Genomic DNA, 19,791 nt, shown 5'->3' with positions numbered 1-19,791 from the left:
GGGGGTTCCAGGTGCAGCGAGAATGGGACTCTTCCAGGTGAAGGTGGGTTGGGCTCAGCGGAGGGGTCGGGGTGTGGGGGTCTCAGCAGGGGGGCCTGGGGGTGGGGGCTTTGGTGGGCTGGGGGTCTGCATGCAGCTAGTTGGGGGTCAGTTGCATGGGGATCTGGATGTGAGGGTTCGGGGGGTGCAGGCGGTGGGGCTCGTCAGGGTGGGGATTTGAGTGCAGGGAGCTCAGTGGGGGTGGTCTGAGTGCAGGGGTGGGGGTCCAGAGGCAGGGGGTCTGGGTGCAGGGGGTTCCAGATGCAGGTGTTGAGGTTCAGTGGGGTGGGGTTTGGGTCTGGAGGGCTAGAGGGGTTCTGGGTGTATGGGGTTCGGCTTGGCAGGGGTGTCTGGGTATGGGAGGTCCGGATGTGTGGGGGTGGGCAGATGAGGGAGCAGCTCCCCATACAGTGACCCCTCTCCCTGCAGCTGAGGAGCAATGGGGGCAGGAAGCAGGGGTGGATGCTGAGCTTCCTGCAGCTGGGGGAGGTTTCTGGGGGTGGGTCCCAGCCACTCCTTGCCAGTGGAAGAGAAAGTCCCGTCCTCTCCTGCCTCCAGTCCAGCTGGGACTAGCAGCTGATCCTGGCTCAGGGTAGGAGCCACTAGTGGGGGTGTCCCCAGTCATGCAGTGATTTACCTCTCCGCCGGCTGCTCCAGGTGCCTGAAAGGATGTACCTGTGCAGCTAGGGCGTGCTACGTGACTGCTCTTGCAGCTTCCCTTTGCTTCCCTGTCAGAAAGTCATTTTTCTGCAGGGAAGCAAAGAAATCTGCGGGGGACATGAATTCTGCGTATGTGCAGTGGTGCAGAATTCCCCCAGGAATAAAGATGTCACCCTCCCTCCAACAGCTCACTCAGTGGAGGAAAGTGCCACCTTCTGGATCACTAGCAGCACCTTGGATGTTTCTTCATAAGTCTCCCATCTAAGTGGGGTCCAGCAAGACCATCCAGTAGCTCAGCCCGTTGTACGTCCTGCTGATGGACTTGTTGTGTAATTCACTCACCGTATTAGACCCGGCGGTGGGGAAAGGTTCATATCTCAAATCCAGGGAATTGCTTCTGTCATATAAACACTAGATTGGGCTGGTTTTCAGAGGCACTCATCTAGGGTCAATGAAAACCCAACCATCTCCATTCAAATCCTCCCAGCCATGGCCAGTGAAAACTGGGGACCATCATTAAGGACTCACTTAATGGAGGGGTTGGGAATAAACTTTCCCTGTGGTCAGGTCTAACTTAAGTCATGATGTGGCTCCCATCACCACGACATCTGGCCACCTCACACTCTTAGCCTCCCATCCCCTGGTGATGCAGGAAATTCTGGGAAGTTTTTACAGAGTGGGAACTCCGGCACAGAGAAGTTAAGTGGCATGCAGGGAGCCAATAGCAGAGCAAAGACACAAACATGGCTTGCCAGGATGCACGTCTAGTGCCCTAATCACTGGGCCAGGTTCTTCCTGCAGGACCTCTTCCACCTTCCTCTGAAGCAGCTGGTACTGGCCACTCTCAGAGATGGGCTATTCAGCGGACCCCTGGGATTGATCCAGCCTGGCTGTTCCTGTCCTTATGAAGGCTCTGGGAGTCTGCCTGGAGCGTAACTGACCCATCAGTCCCGGCTAGGACTAGCTGAGCCTGCCGAGGGGGAATGTCTGAACAGGGGCTAGCAGCTCATGTTTGCCACCAGCCTCTGGAGAACATGCTGTGCTCTCTCCAGCTGCAGGGGAGAAGATTGTATACCATGGGGGGGCGGAATCTGAGCCTATCCCAGCTCAGGACACCTGTGACCATGGAAGGCCGGGGAAAGCAGTTGGTTAACCCCAGCTCCCTGCGGGGGAAGTGGGGTCTGCTCAAGGCATCGCTCACAGTACAAAAAGAGGTGAATCAGATTCCCAAGGAGGCCGGGAGGTTTCGGGATGGTGCAGCTCCCTGAGTTTCTATACAAACAGGGCTCTTTGCGGAGGCAGCTGGGTACAAACGCCTCCCACTGCTTTGGGCTCGTGGTGGCTTCGCTCCGGTTCCTGCTCTTGTGAGCATGGGGGAGAAAAAAAATCGCCGTTTATTTATAAATACATAAAGTCAAGTCTTTTGTTAGCCTCGCACATAGAGTCTGTCTCCATCTGTTCCAGGAGTCCCAGAGCCCAGCCCTCCTGTGCTTATAACAGATTAGCCCCTCGGTACTTTCATGGGGTTCATTAGTGCCAGACTGAGAGCAGAAAACTCATCTCACTTGTGACCAGACTCTGTTGGAGGGGAGCTGAAATCCCCCTGCTTGGTTTGATGGCACATCTCAGGCGGGGCCCCCTCTCTGGCAGAGCCACAGTCGGGGTCCTGCGGAAACCCAGCCCTTCTCTGCTCCAAGGCAGGGCTTCAACTGGGGCGGGAGGGGAGAGCCCGAGACTCTCCTACACTCCACCCATCTGAGACCGGTCCATTGGCTTAGCATCCTTGCTGGGCACCACTAGCCGCTAGCTGGGCCTCCGGCTGGTACCCTAGAGTTACTCCTCCTCTGCTGCCGGGAGCAGGTGGGCAGCAAAGTATCATGGGTGCTGGGTTGCCTAGGAGAAAGAATTGTGGGTGCTGGGCTGCCCAGCAACAGGCGGGCACTACTCGGTGGTGTCCCATCATCTCTTCGGCCGCCCCGTGGCTGTGGAGGTGGCAGCGGCAGCAGCTCAGGGTGGCAGGTGGCATCGTCTCTCCTCCCTCTGGGGGCAGGTGCGTGCAGCCCCTCTGCATGGTCAGGTTTCGGCCCCGGCGGGAAAGGACTAAACCCCACATGGCTCCCCGGGCGCTGGGGTTTGTTCATGGCTCCCTGTAACTGGGACCTCTGCCCCTTTAAGGGCCCAGGGCCTGGGGCCAGCCCTGTTAGATTATCAGACCCATCTGGGAAGGAGCCAGTGATTGCTATAAAGGGCTTTGTTGGGGAGCGGGGGGGAGAGATGGGAAGGAAATTAGTGCCTGTAGTGGGGGGAAGAGAGATGCAAAGGGCCCTACAGCCAGGTCGGGGAATAGCTGCCTAGTAAATCAACTGTGCCCTAAGGGACTTTGGGTGTGGGCTGGGGAGACAGCTCAGCAGCTTTATGCTCCCCCCTTTGGTACTCCTCAGAGCCCTGCTCTGCCCCCCATTGTCCCCAAACCTCGCACAGCTCCTGACACTAAGGTTGCCATCTTTGGCTGGCTGAATTCCTGGAGGTTTCGTCACACGACGTTGTCTTTAACTAAAGAGTAATCTTTAACTCCAGGATAATCCTGGAGGCTTGGCAACCCTACTCCATGCCCACACCCACACCCACTCTGTTGTAGGACAGTGATTCTCACCCAGGGGTATGGGTGCCCCTGCGGGGTACATCCACTCATCTAGATCGGAGCCTAGTTTTACAACAAGCTACATAAAAAGCACTGGCAAAGTCGGGAAAAACTAAAATTTCATACACACAATGACTTGGTTACGCTGCTCTGTATCCTGGACACTGAAACGTAAGTACTATATTTATATTCCAAAGGCTTTATTTTATAGTGATATGGTAGAAATGAGAGAGTCAGCCATGGTTCAGTGCTAGTGTGGCTGTGACGCTTTGGGGTCTGATTTTATAAGCAAGCGTCTCTTAAGTGAGGTGACACTTGGGGGCAGGCAAGGCAAAGGAGGCTCCTGAAATGGGGACAGTTGTCTGGAAAGGCAGAGAGCCCCTGGTTTAGGACGTGGGAGCTGGAAGATGAAGTCAGCTGAGTTTAGACTGGCACGGCCCAGGTTTGTCCCAGGGAGGGTGATTAGCCACTGGAGCAGATGGCCAAGGGATGGGGTGAATTCTCTGTCACTGGGAATCTTTCAGCCAAGCGTGGAGATAAAAATCTACACCCTGGTTAGACCCCAGGTGATTGGGCTGGATGCAGGAAGTGCTGGTCGAGGTTCTCTGGCCCGGGTTAGGCAGGAGGTCGGCATCGAAGATCCCAAGAGCCCTGCTGGCCTTTGCATTTATTAACCCCCCTGGCAGTTCAAGCAGCCCCCGGGCATGGTCCCATTGAGCAGGGCGCTTTGGAGAGATGCAGGCTGAGATAGAAGCCTTTGGAGTCCAGGCAGGTTGGTTTTGCTCCTGGGGCCGGGAACCAGAAGCCAGCAGGGCACTGACAGCCCCGTAGCTACAGCTGTTTGGTGGCCTGTGTGAGCTGGTGAGACTCGGCCAACAGGCCTGCGGACAGCAATTCCGGGCCCCAGGGCAGAACGGTCCATGGGCCCCCTAGAAAGGGATGTGCCCGCCCGGCTGCCTTCGCCGCTGCAAGGGCCCGATTAACCTTTTGTCGGACCGGCGCCAAACATATTTGTGGGCCCCCATGGGGACAATGGAACATAGTGCGGGGAGGTCAGTACCTGGAGCGAGGGGCCAGCCAGGGGCAATGGGGCATGGCAGGGAGGGGGCAGCCCCACTCTGCCCAGCCCAGTGTGAGGGCACTGCTTAGAAACCGGCAGCCGCCAGACGCACACTGGCCTGCCCAGCCCTGTGCTGCCAGCCTGCCCCTTCCTCTCTGGGGCGGGCCCATGCTGTGCCACCCCCCCCCACACCCAACACCCTATGCCCAGCATCCCCCGGACCTGCTATGACGAGCGCCCCCCCCCCGCCTACAGCCCCACCACAACTGCCCGGCACTCTGCACACCACCATCTCTGTCCAGCACTCCCCCCGCTGAGAGCCCCACAACGGCCCAGTACCCCAGCACACACAGATCTCCCCCACCCCACCCTGCACTGCCCAATTACTACAACTGCACAGCACTCCACACAGACCCCTCGCCGCGCAGCACCCTACACACACAAACCGCCCCCACTGCCCAGCGCCCCCCCAGAGACCCACTCCCCCATCCCCTGCCCCCCGGCCACACTCACCCGCCTGCCGAGCCAGCGCAGAGCAGGGATCCCCTCTCCCAGCACAGTCCTAGGGGGCAGAACACCTGAAGCTTGGGAGCACAGCGCGGTCCCATCCGCCGGGGCCCCACCCAGCCCTACCGGCCTGGCGCTGGTGCCCGCGGCGGAGAGGAGGCGTTTCCTTGCAGGGGCAGCGCAGGGCAGCCACTGACTTCCCCAGCCCGCCACTTCTGCAGAGCGGGCCCTGAGGCCTGCCTGGCAATTAAAAAGGGTCCGGGGCTCCCGGCCACCGCCGCTACCACGCCCATCGGCGGGCCTGCCTGCCAAACCCCCATTGCAACTGTCCTGCTCCAGGGCAACAATATGAGAGAGGCACAGGGCTCCCCCAGGCAGTGGAGCTTGAACTCCCCTCGTGCCCAGGGTAGAATCAGGCTGGCTGGGGAGGATGTGTCTGGAAGGCTGGAGTTCCCATCGGTTTGCAAGCGGACCCCAGGTTTGGTCCTGCTCCCCAGTGGATTTTGGATTTGGGGGCCGGTTCTTGCAGCCAGTGTCCTGTATGCTCCAGCTGCACTGGACTGTAGCAGGCTACGGCAGGTGTTGGTCGCCCTCTAGTGGTGATGATTTGCCATAAAACCCAGCCAAAACAAGTCGGACTGTCCAAAAAAATGCACGAAGTGAGCGGGGACGGTCACAGAGTGGGGAGGAGTCTGGGGAAAGAGCTGGGCATCCCGTTCCCCCTGGCTCTGCCAGAGCCCCTCAGATCCCCTGCTCTCATGAAACACCCAGTGCCCAGAAATTGCAGCGCTAAACTAGGCCCCTTGCTGGAAGCCTCATGTAGAGAGACCAAGAGCTAAGTAGGCCACGAATCCTGAACTCCTCAGTCAGCCCCAGGGTGGGAGAGGTCTGATAACCTCCGAGTTGAGAAACAAGAACAGAGTAAGGGGAGCTGGTACAGGGAGACCACCAGCCCTGGAGGGGGAAGATCTCATTGTCGGAGGGGTGGGGGGTTGTAACCTGGGAGGTGGTACAGGGGAAAAGAAACCTCATCTTTGATCCCCTGATGCTGAAATGACCCAGTGCATTTGCAAGTACATCCTGCTGGGTGAAGTAGCTGATCATCCTAGAGTGGGGATTGTGGGGTCTCCTCGATAGCCAGAGACTAGTGTTGGCTTTTATGGGCGCCTACCTGGATGGTACCGAACAGACAAAGTCTTGCTAGCAATAATGAATCCGGTAAATTCCACCCTGCACCCGGACGCCTTGACAATGGAACAAGCGAGCCCAGCTGTGACAGCATCTGGGGACGGAGGGGGCGGGGGTCTCCCTTTCTGAATATCTAACCTGCAAGGCAAAGCCACTTGAAACTTCACCTGCTCTGTCTTCGTTCCCCCTGCTCCCCCCCCCAATGCGTCAATCGGTTTTGGTGTGTGGTGTTCTCAGGCTGGAGGGAGGGTCTCTGAGTGTTCCAGGCAGAAAGGGAATAAGAGGCGGTGGAGGGCAATGAACGGATGAATGAACTGAAATGTTCATGCCTGCTCTGGCTTTTGTGTGAAGACAAATGGGGCAAACGTTACGTTGGTTTTCCAGCTAGGACCAGCGAGGGCTGGTGAGAGCCACTCAGAGCAAAGAATGACTGGGGGCAAAGGAGTTTCTGATTCATCCTACAGCTTTGGCACAGCGTGGCACTGAAGGGTTCATATCCAGCCAGTGGCTCCCAATAGTCCCTACTAGAGCTGGGCATAGAAACCAGTCGTAGTCCTGATTCCTAGTCCTCTGCTCCAACCACTAGACTCTACTCCCCCCCGAACAGAACCCAGGTGTTCTAACACTCAGTCCTTTGCTCTAACTTCCCTCCACTCCCAGAGCTGGGAACAGAACCCAGGAGTCCTGACTCCCCATCCCCTGCTCCAGCCATTAAAAAGCTCCTCCCCTGCAGCTTAAAAATCTGTAACATTACTGCTTAGAGGTGGGAGGGAAACCTTTGCTTTGGCCAGGGGCGGCTCCAGGCCCCAGCATGCCAAGCACGTGCTTGGAGCGGCATGCCGCGGGGGGCGCTCTGCAGGTCGCCGGGAGGTAGAAAGAAGCTGCTGAAAGAAAGAAAGAGGCTGCTGAGAGAGAAGAAAAAGCTCGTAAGGGGCGTCTGGAACTGCTGGCTGCTGAGGAGAAAGCTCAACAGAGGCAACAGGAGCTGGAACAGGAGACCGAGAAGATGCAACAAGAAACTGCCAGACTTCAGTTCCAAGTCAAAAAAGTAATGGAAGAACAGCAGAAACTGTATCCTCTTGAAAGTCCAGTTTATAACAATGTTGGTATGTTGTATAACTCTGAGCAGTTGTCTGGGGGTAACCAAATGTACCCCAACACTGCCACCTTTTATGTCAATGCTGTTACCGTGAGTTCAGTAGAGGGTGGCCCCATAAATTATGCCAGTGCTATGTATGGGAGTGGTAATGGAAAATTCATAGAGTGTAAAAGTCAATGGTAAAAGCTGTTTAGGGCAAATTATGGCTTGTAACATCACTCTTGTTAAAGCAGACCTGGTCAAAGAGGAAGATTATTTACCAAATCAGAATGTGAATGTTGTAATTCTCTGTGAGTTTACTGTCCATGTGCCTTTAGCCAGAATCCACCTTGAATGGAATGGGGCTCAGCATGAAGTGATAGCTGGCGTCAGGAAGTTATTGCCTAAAGATCTTTTAATTGGGGAAAATGTTAAAGCTTTGTTCAGTCCAGGTAACCAGTCACAGGACAGGAATGATCTTAAACCTGTGTCTATTGTGGGCAATGATTTGCCTGGGGAGGGTTGCTCCAAAGGTTTGTCTGAGGAAAAGAGCTGTTTGCCTGTAAATGAAGTTTCTGAATGTCTGTCTGATGTCTCAGAAGTAAATCTGGAGTTAGATCAGGAGCAGAAAGATCTCATTGGTGAGGAGAATATTTCTCAGAAGCAGATTAAAGTAGATGGTCAGGTGAAAACCCTAACTAAGGAAGGAGAGGGTAGATCTGTGATGGGTGATGGATTGGTGGCTAGTACAGCTTGTAAAAGTGAACCTAAAATGGGTAACTGTGATTTGCTGGAAGTAGCTCCGTGTAGTGAAAAAAGCAGCAGTTTATCTGTTGGGAGTGGCAATGTGCCTGGTAGGGAAAGTTTGGAGGAGCCTAGGCAGCCTTGTGAGCTGATGGCTTTATCTGGTCAGCAGTGTGGGAAGACAGGGATAGTGGAAGATGAGTGTCCCTATCCCTTACCTGTTTCCTGTGCGGAGAAATGTGACAGTGAAGGGAATGTGCCTGTGTCTGTTAGGGGTATTGACTTGCCTAGGAAGAAAGCTACCTCGGTCTCCAAGCAGTTGTCTGTGAACAGCCCTGGGTGCTGGGACAAGGGAAGTAACATTCCAAGCTGTGTGTCTAGTGGAGGAGAATGTGTCTCCGGCTCTTCTTTGTCGGTGGAGCAGACAGAAGGGGCTTTTCAGCCTGTGATGGTTAAGAATAGTGCAGTTGTCTCAGAGTTGGTCCTGGATTCAACTAAAGCCCAGGAAGGGAATGGTCCTAAGTTTGTGTCTGCTGGGGAGAATGGCCCCATGACTAGGTTGCATCCAGTTAGTGCCATAGCAAAATCCCAGAGACCAGACAATTCTGGTGCTTGTAGTTTGCCAGTTGCTAATGTGTGGTTGGAAAAGGGTGCAGCAACTCTGTCTGATCAGGGTGATACCCTAGCCAGGGCACAAGGAGAGCATGAAGGTGATTTAATTGTGTTACCTGCTGGCAGTTTAACAACTTGTAACAAGGAGGAAATAATTCCTAAACTTGTGGGTGTTGAGCCTGACAACATGCAAGTTGCCAGTGACTATGAGGAAAGTTGCAGAGGGAAGGAGAGAACCTCTAACCTTTTATCTAGTGAGTCTATGAGTTTGCCTGAAAGGGAATTGTGTAAAAATCTGCCTGATGGGCCAAAGGTGATCATGGATGTAAGTAAAACCCAGAAAGAGTCTGTTGTGGCTCAGAAAAGTGTTCCTTTAGAGCAAGCCCTGGGTGAAGAGGGTAAGAGCAGAATTTCTGTGAAAGGTAAATTGTTGCTTAGAGAAGCTGCTGAGGAGAGAAATCCTCATGGTAACCTGTGCAAGCAGTTTACTGCGACTGAAGGGTGTGAAAGTGATTTAATCAAGAAAGTTTCAGTTCCTAACAGCCAGAAATTTTCTGTTGTGAATGGATCCACTGACTTTCCTTGTGAAAGATCCAGTGTGGGCAGCTTTGAAAAGGTCTCAGATGGAGTAAGAGCTGTTAAGAAAGTTGAGCAGCCCCATAACCAAGTGGCTGTGTGTGGCCAGCGTGTTGGGGAGACAATGGTGTTGGAACAGGACTGTCTCCATGCTAATTCTGTGAGTGAGCAGTCTGTGCTTCAGGGGCTGAGGACAGATTTGGTTACTGGTGTGTCAGAGCGGATCCAATCCACTATTGTTCTAAGCGAGTTTTACCTTGAGTTCATAAAAAGATTCAGTCATGTTATTGAACATGAGTTGGGTAAACCATTTCTGTTATACAGTGACATGGCTTCTAACCCAATGCAAGCTGTAATAAGACAAAACCCAGGATGGGGAGCTTTTGGGATGCAGTCAGTGATGTTTGTGTCATCCCTTCCTGCATCAATTTTGCGTTGGGGGTGTGATGTTATGAGTGTAATATAATATCTCATTGAAAGGTGACAGGGCCAGAAAGAGTAATTAACTCATAGACTGACCTGACCCATGGGTGAACCTTAAGGACTGGTTAGGAAAATATGTAAATGAACAGAGCTTTGAAATGCAAGTCTGCATTGTTAGAGGTAGAAGGGGAGATGTTTGCTCAGGTCTTGTGATGTCAGCAAACAAGTCTTGTCTATTGCTATAGTTTTAATTCAAAGATCAAAAAAGGAATATTAACATTTATGATGATACTTGAGTGAAATAGTATTATTGTCTATGTGTCTCTTTGAAGGTTGTGCTAACCTGTATCTGAACTGTTTAATGGATAAATTACTCTGTGCTAATTGCCAGGATGTTTGGGAGAAGGAGTTGAGCCTATTGTTTTCTCAGGCCGAAAGGCTGCTGGAAATGTATAAAAAGCCTGGGACACGATCCTTCTTCATCTCAGATCTGCTTTGGGTTTCAAGAGGGGGAAACCTTAAGCCATAAGGATTGAGATCCCCAGTCATTGACTGGAGCCACCCTGAATATGGAAATTGGACTATAACCTATGGACTATTTCTAAAAGGACTTTTGGCAACTACAAGCTCATCTCTGCTGTGTATCTGAACCTCAAGAATTGAATTCAAGTCTGTCTGTAGATTAATCTTTTAACCAACACTCTCTCTCTTTTCTTTTTTAAATAAATTTTAGCTTAGTTAATAAGAATTGGCTATAGCGTGTATTTTGGGTAAGATCTAAGTTATAATTGGACCTGGGTATGTGGCTGATCCTTTGGGATTAGAAGAACCTTTTCTTTTATATGATGAAGTAAGATTCTCAGGAATCGTCATCATATCTGACAGGTGTGTCTGGCCGGAGGCCTGAGGCTGGGCACTTTAAGGGAACTGCGTGGTTTGGACTCTAAGTGACCAGTGAGGTACTGTAGAAGCTGTTTTGTGCTGGTTGGTAAATCTAAGTATTGGAATAACCACCAGCATTGGGGGTTTGTCTGCCCCGTTTGGTTTGCAGTTCACCCTAATTGAGTGACCTCAGCTGGCTCCCACGGGCAGCACCGTCACAGAGGCGCTGAGTCTGTATGAACCACATAAAGACGTGATTCCCTCCATAGCCCTGATACATAGGAAGGAACCTTTTATGTAGCTCCACTATTCACTAACTGCCCCACTCTACCTTTCATGGCCTGACAGATCTTCAGTCTGTCCCCTATGCCTCCCAAATACCTGTTGCTGCCTGTTTTTCTGTTTTGGCTCCTCAGGGTCTCTGTACTGAGTGGAGACAGAGGGAGTCAGGCTAGCAGCATCAGAGGACAGAAGTATCTAGTAGAACTCAAAATGTCTCTTGGCTTTTCATCCCAGAGATAAAGCAGGTTATAATGAGGAAACGGAATAAGTCTATTTGTGTTCAAAGTTAACATTTTCAGAAATGGGGTGTGTGTCTGTTGAAACTGCTGTGGCTCTTAAGCTAGAGGATGGGGGGACATTTTGTAAGTGTAGGGGGAAAAGAAAAAAGCGTTCATTCAGAACTGTTTCCTCTGCTGAAGTTAGTAAATCTTTGAACAAAAATATTATAGAAAATTCAGTTGACCCACAAAGAGCATATATTAAATTTGGAGACTAAATTCAATTGTTAAATATAAAAAAGGATTTAAATGCAAAATTTGAATGCAACCTTGTGACGTTATTGATATAAATTGGGACCATATAGAACATGGGTTGCAACCAAGGTCCTGTAGTGGCACCAAATCTTAGGTAAAGGGGGTCATCTAAGGTGTCTAAGACCAGATTATGGGTTGCTGGTTATGATTATGCTGTCTGTGTGCATGTATCATTTTTAGTTGAAGATGTATATTGGCTCTATACTGTCTGTATTTGGTATTGTGCTCTGCTTCTGGGTGATATCCCAGACAAGTGGGTGTTAGCTCTGCCTAGCCTGCTTGATGGCCTATTAAGGACCATCAGCTACACAATTGACCCATGGAGAGAAGGCAAACAGGCCTTATGATTCAGCGAAGTATGCAGGGACTGGCCCATGTGACTCCAGACTCCATTTTGCTGTAATTTTCCACAGTAAGGACAAAGAGGTTCTTACACCTGGAAAAGCCTATATAAGGCTGATGCTTCATCTCCATCTTGTCTTCAATCCTGCTTCTTACCTCTGGAGGGACTTTGCTACAACCTGAAGCTCTGCACAAAGGACTGAATGACCCATCCCGCGGAGCAGCCAGCGGGGGGGCAGCCCCGCCGCTGGCCGCGGATGGATTACAGCTACAATATACAGTGTTGGATCAGTCGCTTTGGGGTGGCTGCTTAAGGTTGCCATCCTGCAGCGAAAAAACTGCAGGACCAGACTTCAAAGAGAAACTGCTGAGCTCCATTTCATCTGCAAATTTGACACCATCAGCTCAGGATTAAACAAAGACTGTGAATGGCTTGCCAACTATAGAACTATAGACACTGAATAGGACTAAACTATGTACATAATAGTTTTTTGCCTTTTGTTTCATAATAAATTTTAGTTAGATAACCCTTTTGCTGATTTTTAAAGTGTTACGTAAACAGGACAGGTGAAATGTTATCATATAAAGCAACCATAAACACATGAAAAGACCTAGGTTTACAATTTATGATTAAAACTCTACTATCTACACAATATACATAGACATAAAATGTAAAAACTTAAATATCTTAGAAACAGTAGCCAATCAATTATTTTAATGGTCATATTTGAATTCAGCACATCAAAATACATAATAAATAGCACATTTTATCTCTGAAGCAGACGACTTCTCAAAAATTGTAGACCAGTGTTCTCAGATCTAGCCATGAGACACTTGGTGCAGAACTCAATGGCTGTGGAGCAAAGGTGGGTTTATACCCAAACACTATCCTAAATTTGGCCCTGCCAAAAGGATTTTCTCTAGCAGCCAGGAACAGTGGGAGAGTAGACGTATTCTTACTGCAGCCTCTTTCCAGCAATCATTTCCCTGTGCCACCCCCACCCCACCCCACTCCCCATGCTGGGAGCTGCAAGAGGACTGTCAAAAGCTGCTATGCAGGCTTTATGCCACCCAGGGATCTTGCACTCTTACTCCTAATGAGGTTGTTTCTGTTTTTTTAAATACAATGTTTCACAAATCAAATCTAAGTCAGCAGGGGTGGCTCCAGGCCCCAGCACGCCAAGCACGTGCTTGGGGCAGCATGCCGCGGGGGGTGCTCTGCCGGTCGCCGGGGGCGCTCTGCCTGCAGAGGGTCTGCTGGTCCCCCTCTTTTACCATCCATCTTTCCTCCAATTTAGGCTGATCAAAGACTGCTAGGCTATGAGAGAAGAGAATCACTTCAGCCGTTGCCCTGATGCAGCTTGAAATCAGTTTAACCATTTTAAATACAAATACTCTTTGCAGGTAACACTATAGTTAATTTTTTACAGAGATCAGAGATTTACATTGACTTTTTTTTTTTTTTTTAAACAAAACAATGCTTAGCCAATATTTTGGAGTGGACTTGGCTGCTTCCTTTCCTATCCCCAATTGAATGCATCTAGCAACAACTATGTGTGCAAGTTCCACTGACTCGTCCACTCTCAATAATTCTGATAATTAGTGGATTTGCACTATGAATCTTAAAAAGTAGGCTGCGTTTCTGAAAAGTAAACGCTCTCTGTGTTTCAGGCCTTTAATGTATTTTAAAATTGGTTCTTGTGGCTGCTTTTTTTTTCTTTCCCTTTTTCCATTTTGTCCTTTGTTCAAGTGTAAAGCAATATCTAATTTTAAGAGTGCTACCAGATTTATCTTAGTTAATGTATTTCTGTGGGGAGAAGTGTGATCTAGCGGTTAGAGCACAGGTGTGGGAGCCAGGAATTCTTACATTCTAACCTCGCCACTGGCTCCCTGCAGCTTAGAGTGAGTTATTTCAGGTCCCATTTTAAATTTTTGCCTCTAATTCGGAGTGCCTCAGTTGCTGGGTGGTCTGATTTAGAAATTCCGAGGCCTGATTTTTGTGACATTCTGAATATCTGCAACAGTTGAAATTGAGGATACTCAGCACTACTGCAAATCAAGCTCTCCATGCCCTAGATGGGGCACCTAAATGATAAGCCACGTACCAAATTCAGCTTGAGCATAAACAACTGGTTTCAGTAGGAGCTCCACCTCTGTATACCATGGCTCACTTTGGTCCAGTCTTGTATTCCATATCTCTAAAAAGGAGAGAATACTCACCCCACATCTATGATGGGAGACTTAGTCCTTATCTTTGACGCACAGTAGAAAGGTGGAACTATCTCTGATCTCATTGTTATCCATGCAGAATCCTCACCTGAGCTATACCGGGTGCAAGGGTTGGGGTTCAGATGCTGGAGGGTGCACGCTGAGAATTGATGTTCTAAATGGGTGTAACCTGCAACACATTAGCATGTGTTGCCAACCACACCATAGGCACAGGAGGGCAAGAGGCATGGCCACGAACATGCACAAAAGGCTGTGTTCCCTTAGGATTACAGAGCACCAGCAGGTGCTATAGCCAGAACTTATTCCTACTACTCAATAGCAAGAGAGTGCTGGGAGCATATCTTTTCCTACTGCTGCATACGTGTCCTGGGGCAGAAGGATCTACCTGTGCTTTTTCCCTCCCCTTACCTAACTCACCAGTATAACACAGGATAGGGAGTTAGCAAACACGTCATTTTTATTCTGAATAACTATTTTTGAAGTTTCCTTGTTTCCTCACCCCGTTGGTGGACTTTTATGTGGTTGTAAGTGATTTTATGATCTCTCCGCTATAACTATAGTGTTTGGTTCTCCATTTACTTACACCAGTTTTGCATGAGTGTAACGCCATACACGTCGAAAGAATCACTCCTGACTTACACCTTCTATGTGAGAGAAGAATCTGATCCTTATGTTTACTGCTGGAAGCTGCATTTATGTTTTCCAAATATTTATTGATGCAGTTTGCAAATGGACACAAAAGAATGAAGCTACGAGTCCAGCCATAGGAAAGAGAATATAAACAGAGCCTCATACGACAGCACAGAGTTTTTACACTCCCAGTTAAAAAGACATGTTTTTCGTGATGTAAACCCCCAAGGAAACATACAATGAGTAAGAGAAACAAGATCAAAGAAACTACACAACAGCTCTTATATGGAGCACATTCTTCAATAATGATATAATATGGGCTGCGTGTGGGGTGCCCGTGCCCCAGAATGTGGTGTACATGCGTGCTGCTGAGTGTGGAGTACCTCTCAAAATGGAGAGCAGTTTCTGTGGATGTAAAATCTCTGTAGTCCAACAGTCACAAGTGCAGCTGGGCTCAGCGGCACCCACCATATGCTTGGTGCTCATAGCACCTTTTCCTGTCAGGCTCTCAAAACACTACACAAAGTGGGTAAATATTAGACGTGGTTAAAAATGTGGGGCATGAGAACCTATCAATGAAATAGAAATACTGACAGATGTGTGGCTGCTGAAACTCTAGAACCCACTTCTGTGAATCCTTGAGAACGAGTTTTTATGGCCTCAAAGCTAGAAAATGCCTGCTGAAGTGTACTGTGAGTGTTAGTTGTTTGTGTTCCTGTAGTACCTAAAGGCCTCAACTGATATTAGGATCCCTTTATACTAGATGCTCTACAAGCATTTAGAAAACAACAGTGCATGTCCTAACATTTACAGAGGGGCAGTGCAGTGGGGTAGTTACCCCGCTCCTGCCCCGAAGGGCTTAAACCAGCCCTGGGAGAGGGCTGTAGTAGGGGAAAAGCTGAGCTGATTGGGGAAGTGGACGCAGCTGGGCTACCCCCAGTCAGGCCCCAGCTGGCCTGTATAAAGAGGCTGTGAGCTAGTGTCCAAGGGAGGTCTCTCCCCAGGCTGGGAGGGAGCAGGGCCTGCCTGCAGACAGGGCAATGGAAGTGAAGCAGGGCTGGGGAAAGCCAGGGAAGTAGGGGAGCTTAAGGCTGGCAACTCCACAGGCTGCAGGGCCTGGTGCAAGGCCCATCCAGGTACTGGGTGGCAGAGGAAGGCAGCAGGCCCAGCCCCCTTGCTATGATGAGTGGCTTTTACACTGCAGTCTGCCCCAGGGAGTGGGGGCTAGATGGTGACTGGCAGTAGCCCATGGCTGAGGCAAGGTGGGGATAGATGGCTGGGAGTTCCTCTGGGTGGGGAGACCCTGAGACTGGGGGCGTATTGCCAGGGGCCAGCACCTTAAAGACAAGGGGTACCAGGTCCTGGGAGGAACACAGGGGCCAGTGGTAGCATGACACTGGCCTGCAGAGGGTGCTCTGGAGGCTGGAGAGCTAATTCCCTGAGATGACCAGCAGGAGGTGTCACAGGGTGAGTCCTGCATTGCCACGGGCAGAAAGGAATTATCCCCATTTTACTGATGGGGAGTTAAGGCACTGAAGGATGAAAGGAGTCCCCCAAGATTGCATGGAAATCTATGACAGAGCTTGATGCTGTACCCAGATCTCCTGTATCCCAGTCACCTGCCTTAATCACAAGGCCATCCTTCATCTTGAAGGCTCATGTTCCCATTACATTGGGGGAAATGTTTGGATTTTAGTTTTGATTTAAAAATCAATTCAGCTTGTTCCTTCTTTCTTATACAGGAACGGGTGTGCTTATGTCCACACCAGACTCTCACCTACCGTCGTAGTGGACAACATGGAAACCTTGACATCAGGCAAAGCCAAGCCGTGTTCCTGGGCTACTGGATCCTGTACCGTGAGGTACGTAATCCTTTGCAGAAATAGCATTTGCATGCACTTTAATTATGAACAAGCAGGTAACCTGCTATTACTTTGAATGAAAAATAGAATTCAATCCACCCTGCTCATAGCCCTAAGTCAAATATGGTGGGACAAGCATCTTGTATGATTCTTTGATCATATCAATGTAAAATTCTGAAGCAAAACATAGTAGGTAACTTGGTGCAAATTGCTATTCAGCCACTGTACCAAGGACCAAATACTGGCCCTTCACCAGTCAGGGTAAACAGGTTTTGTGTCGAAGCTCTACGAGGTCCCATGGAGGAAAAGAATCCCTGTCAGAGAATGACTGACTTGACGCAGACACTCATACTAGCAGCAGCTGAGGCACTTGCAGTCCCTCAATGGGGTGCTCCTTCTGCTAGTACAGAGCCTTCTATGGATGACTGGAAGTAGAGCTGCTGTCTGATTCTCCCCCCCCCCCCTCCCCCGGTTCATTTGAAGAAAGGCAAGTGAGAGCAGAGCTCTAAAGCACCCCAGCAATTTTGGTGCCCACGGGGTGGGGGCTGTGTGGGGCCCCAGGCCTCTGTGGTGGGGGCTGGCCCTGGCCTCTGTTGGGGGGGAGGGCTGTGTGGGGCCCTGCCCCAGGCCTCCATGGGAGTGGGGGAGCTGGCCCCAGGCCTCTGAGGGGGGGCTGGCCACTTCCTGTGGGAAGTGGAGTGACCTGGCTCCAGCCTGCTCTGCTCCCCTGGCTCCCAGGCTTTGGGGGGAGGCGGAACTTGCCGATGGCATGGCTGGGAGCCAGGGGAGGGGAGCAGGATGGGGCTGGGTCTCTCTACTTGCCAGTGAGTGCAGGCCCGACCGCTTCTGGAGTCCTCAGGGCAATGCGGGCAGGAAGGGGCAGGGGCCCTGGGGAAGAGCCAGAGCAGGGGCTGGAGCAGCACATGGAGCACCAGGAAATTTGATGCCCCAATTTTCCTGGTGCCCTATGCAGCTGTGTACTTTGCGTATGGGTAAGGACGGCCCTGCAAGCACCTATGTGGTCAGAGCCTCCCACCCACAGCTTCCTTTCAAGCTCCTCACACCCACAGCTTCCCCACAATCACGAGGCCTTCCCCACACACATGGTACGGTCAGGGTGTGATCTGAAGGCAGTGGGTGTAGGGAGCTTGAAAGATTGAGCTGTCACATTGCCAGAAAACAGGTGTACATAGGTTTAGCAAAGCAGTGCTACCGGAACGGAGTTGGTATTTGGTGGATGTGCAGAACTTGTGTAACTTATACCTGTTCTGTAGGGATCAAATTCAAATCTGAAGTGAGCAATTATAACTCCTCCTGAAGGCAACAGAAGTTTCAATGTCTTACACAAGTGGGGGGAGTTGATTATTTGTGTGGCATATGGCCTTTTGAGAACCATGGTGACTGTGCACCTTTAAGGTCTGGAACATTCTATGAAAAAGAGAATTCAAAAAACCATCTCAGTTACAGATGTTGCAACTGGAGTTGGCTGAAGTCTGAGCCCTGGGTGTAGTCTACTGATTAGGACCCAGTCACTGTGCTAAGCATATTCATATTGTGTATTCCAACTGATGTGGCTGTAGCAGGATTGCCTCACTGGATTCTACAAATATTAGTTTTCAATAACCTGCTAGTAGAGCTGGGGCAGAGTTGGGGGAATGGGATGAAATTTTTGCAAAAAAAGTTTGTGAAACATTTGTCTTGTTTTGTTGAAAATTTTCACAATTTGACTTTTTTTTTTGACCAGCTTTATCTTCCAGTCCCTCTTTTTGGCCTGGACTTTTTCATGCATTGTCCACGTGGTGGCAGGATTGTGTACAGAGGACAGGATTCAAGTTTATTTTAGGAGTAGATTGAAGTTTAGCACTGCTGTCCTTTAGCTCCTTCTTTCCTTGTCTGTGATAACCTCCATCCAAGGCTAATTGCCTGTGCTTAAGTTTTATTTCCAGAGTCCATCTGAATTTGGCCTGGGGGTGTGTTTTGATGGTTTCCCTAGTACACCTCCACTGCTACTTGGGGTGTGCCAAGGGAGAAATCCCCTTAGTGTGTCTGAGTTGTTCTAATCCAGAAGGTAGGATGTATTGGCTGTCAGTCTGTGGCTCTGACCACTAGGCTATAGCATTCTCTTGTACTGGAGTGTGCCTGTGGTTTTGCTACTGCCTGTGTGTAGCAGGTAAACTACTCTCCGCATTTTGGGAATTCTTTAAGTGGCCATAACGTGTTACTAATACACTGTGCATGAGATGAATCTTGCAGTTGTAACCAGGGCCGGCTTTAGGCCGATTTGCCTGGTTCCCGGGAATCAGGCCCCGTGCCTAAGAGGGCCCCACACCTTAGGTGCCTTTTTAACTTTTTTTACTTACCCCGGCTGCGGTCTGCTCTGGGGTCTTCCGTGGCCCCGCTCCCCTGACCAAAGCGCTGGCTGGAGCTCTGGCTGGAGCACGGCAAGCCCCGCGGCCCCGGCTGGAGCTCCGACCGGAGCACAGCAAGCCCCACCCTGCAGCCCTGCTACCCCAGGGCTCTGGGGGCTATTTAAAGGGCCTCTGCTGCCCCCCCTGCCTACAGCCAGCTCTGCACCCTGTGCCCACAGCCAACCCCTGCCAAACCCCCTGCCCTGTCTCCAGCCAACCCCTGCCACACACCCCCCTGCAGCCCTGCCCAAAGCCAGCCAGCCCCACACACACCTCTGCCTGCACTGCACGCCCTGCCCGCACCCAGCCCCGCACCCCCCTGCCCTGTCTCCAGCCAACCCCTGCTGCACCCCCCTGCCTGAAGCCAGCCAGTCCCGCACTCCTCTGTCTCCAGCCCTGCCAACCCCTGCAGCACCCCCCTGTGGCCCTGCCTGAAGCCAGCCCGCCCCACACTCCCCTGTCTCCAGCCAGCCCTGCACCCCTTGCCCTGCCTGCAGCCAGACCCTCCCTCCAGTCAGCCCCTGCCCTGCCTCCAACCAGCCCCATGTCCACTGCTGCCCTGCAGTTCCCAGGGCAGTAACCCTGCACACCTGCTTCAATGAGGGGGGCAGGGAGCAGCTGGGACCCACATATGTGCACACCCCCAGGGAGTGGTGGGGACCCACACATGTGAAACGGCCGTCATTAATAACCAATCAACAGCATATACGATGCAATGTACATAATATATAATGTTATTATTTATATAGCTATGGAAAGCAAATAGTACATGGAAGAAATTAGAGGCTTTTTTTTTTTTTTTTTACACTTTTTTTAGTCATCCCTCCCAGGGCCCCGCCGAAAATGTTCGAATTGGGCCCCGCACTTCCTAAAGCCGGCCCTGCTCCTGATTCGCAACCCCATGGACCAGGCGGCAGCTAGTCCTGAGCAGGAGCCCAGATGGTTACGTTGTGCGGCAGAAACTGCAACTGGTTGCAAAACGGGAGGGTTTCGCTATGTGTCTCTCACCTGGCCTCTCCCGCAGCGATCCGCAACCCGGAAGTGGCCTGGGCCAGCGCTAGGGCCGCTGGGAGATGTCCTGGTGCTCGCCAATCA

At 50.9% G+C, this 19,791-nt stretch overlaps 1 protein-coding gene across 5 annotated transcripts in view; it reads left to right on the top strand.

Moving 5' to 3' along the window:
* Nucleotides 1-2,640: 2,640 nt before the first annotated feature.
* The window catches only part of LOC120391548 (Usher syndrome type-1C protein-binding protein 1-like), a 32,418-nt gene continuing 15,267 nt past the window's right edge, over nucleotides 2,641-19,791 (top strand). Inside the window, exons 1-3 of one of the 5 annotated variants that reach the window (XM_039515273.1) lie at nucleotides 2,719-2,749; nucleotides 3,338-3,511; nucleotides 16,169-16,288. Coding sequence is in view for 1 of the 5 variants with exons in the window: in XM_039515269.1 (XP_039371203.1) it covers nucleotides 7,102-7,143; nucleotides 16,169-16,288 (162 nt within the window). In the remaining 4 variants the exon portion in view is untranslated. Of the gene's footprint in view, nucleotides 2,750-3,258; nucleotides 3,512-7,017; nucleotides 7,144-15,435; nucleotides 15,563-16,168; nucleotides 16,289-19,791 lie in introns of those variants that run through there. The other 4 variants (XM_039515270.1, XM_039515271.1, XM_039515269.1 and 1 more) reach the window with 4 other exon arrangements.

The sequence above is a fragment of the Mauremys reevesii genome, linkage group 26 (assembly GCF_016161935.1).
Source record: "Mauremys reevesii isolate NIE-2019 linkage group 26, ASM1616193v1, whole genome shotgun sequence".
In the NCBI taxonomy this organism is placed as follows: Eukaryota; Metazoa; Chordata; order Testudines; family Geoemydidae; genus Mauremys; species Mauremys reevesii.
This window is presented reverse-complemented; position numbering and strand designations above follow the sequence as displayed.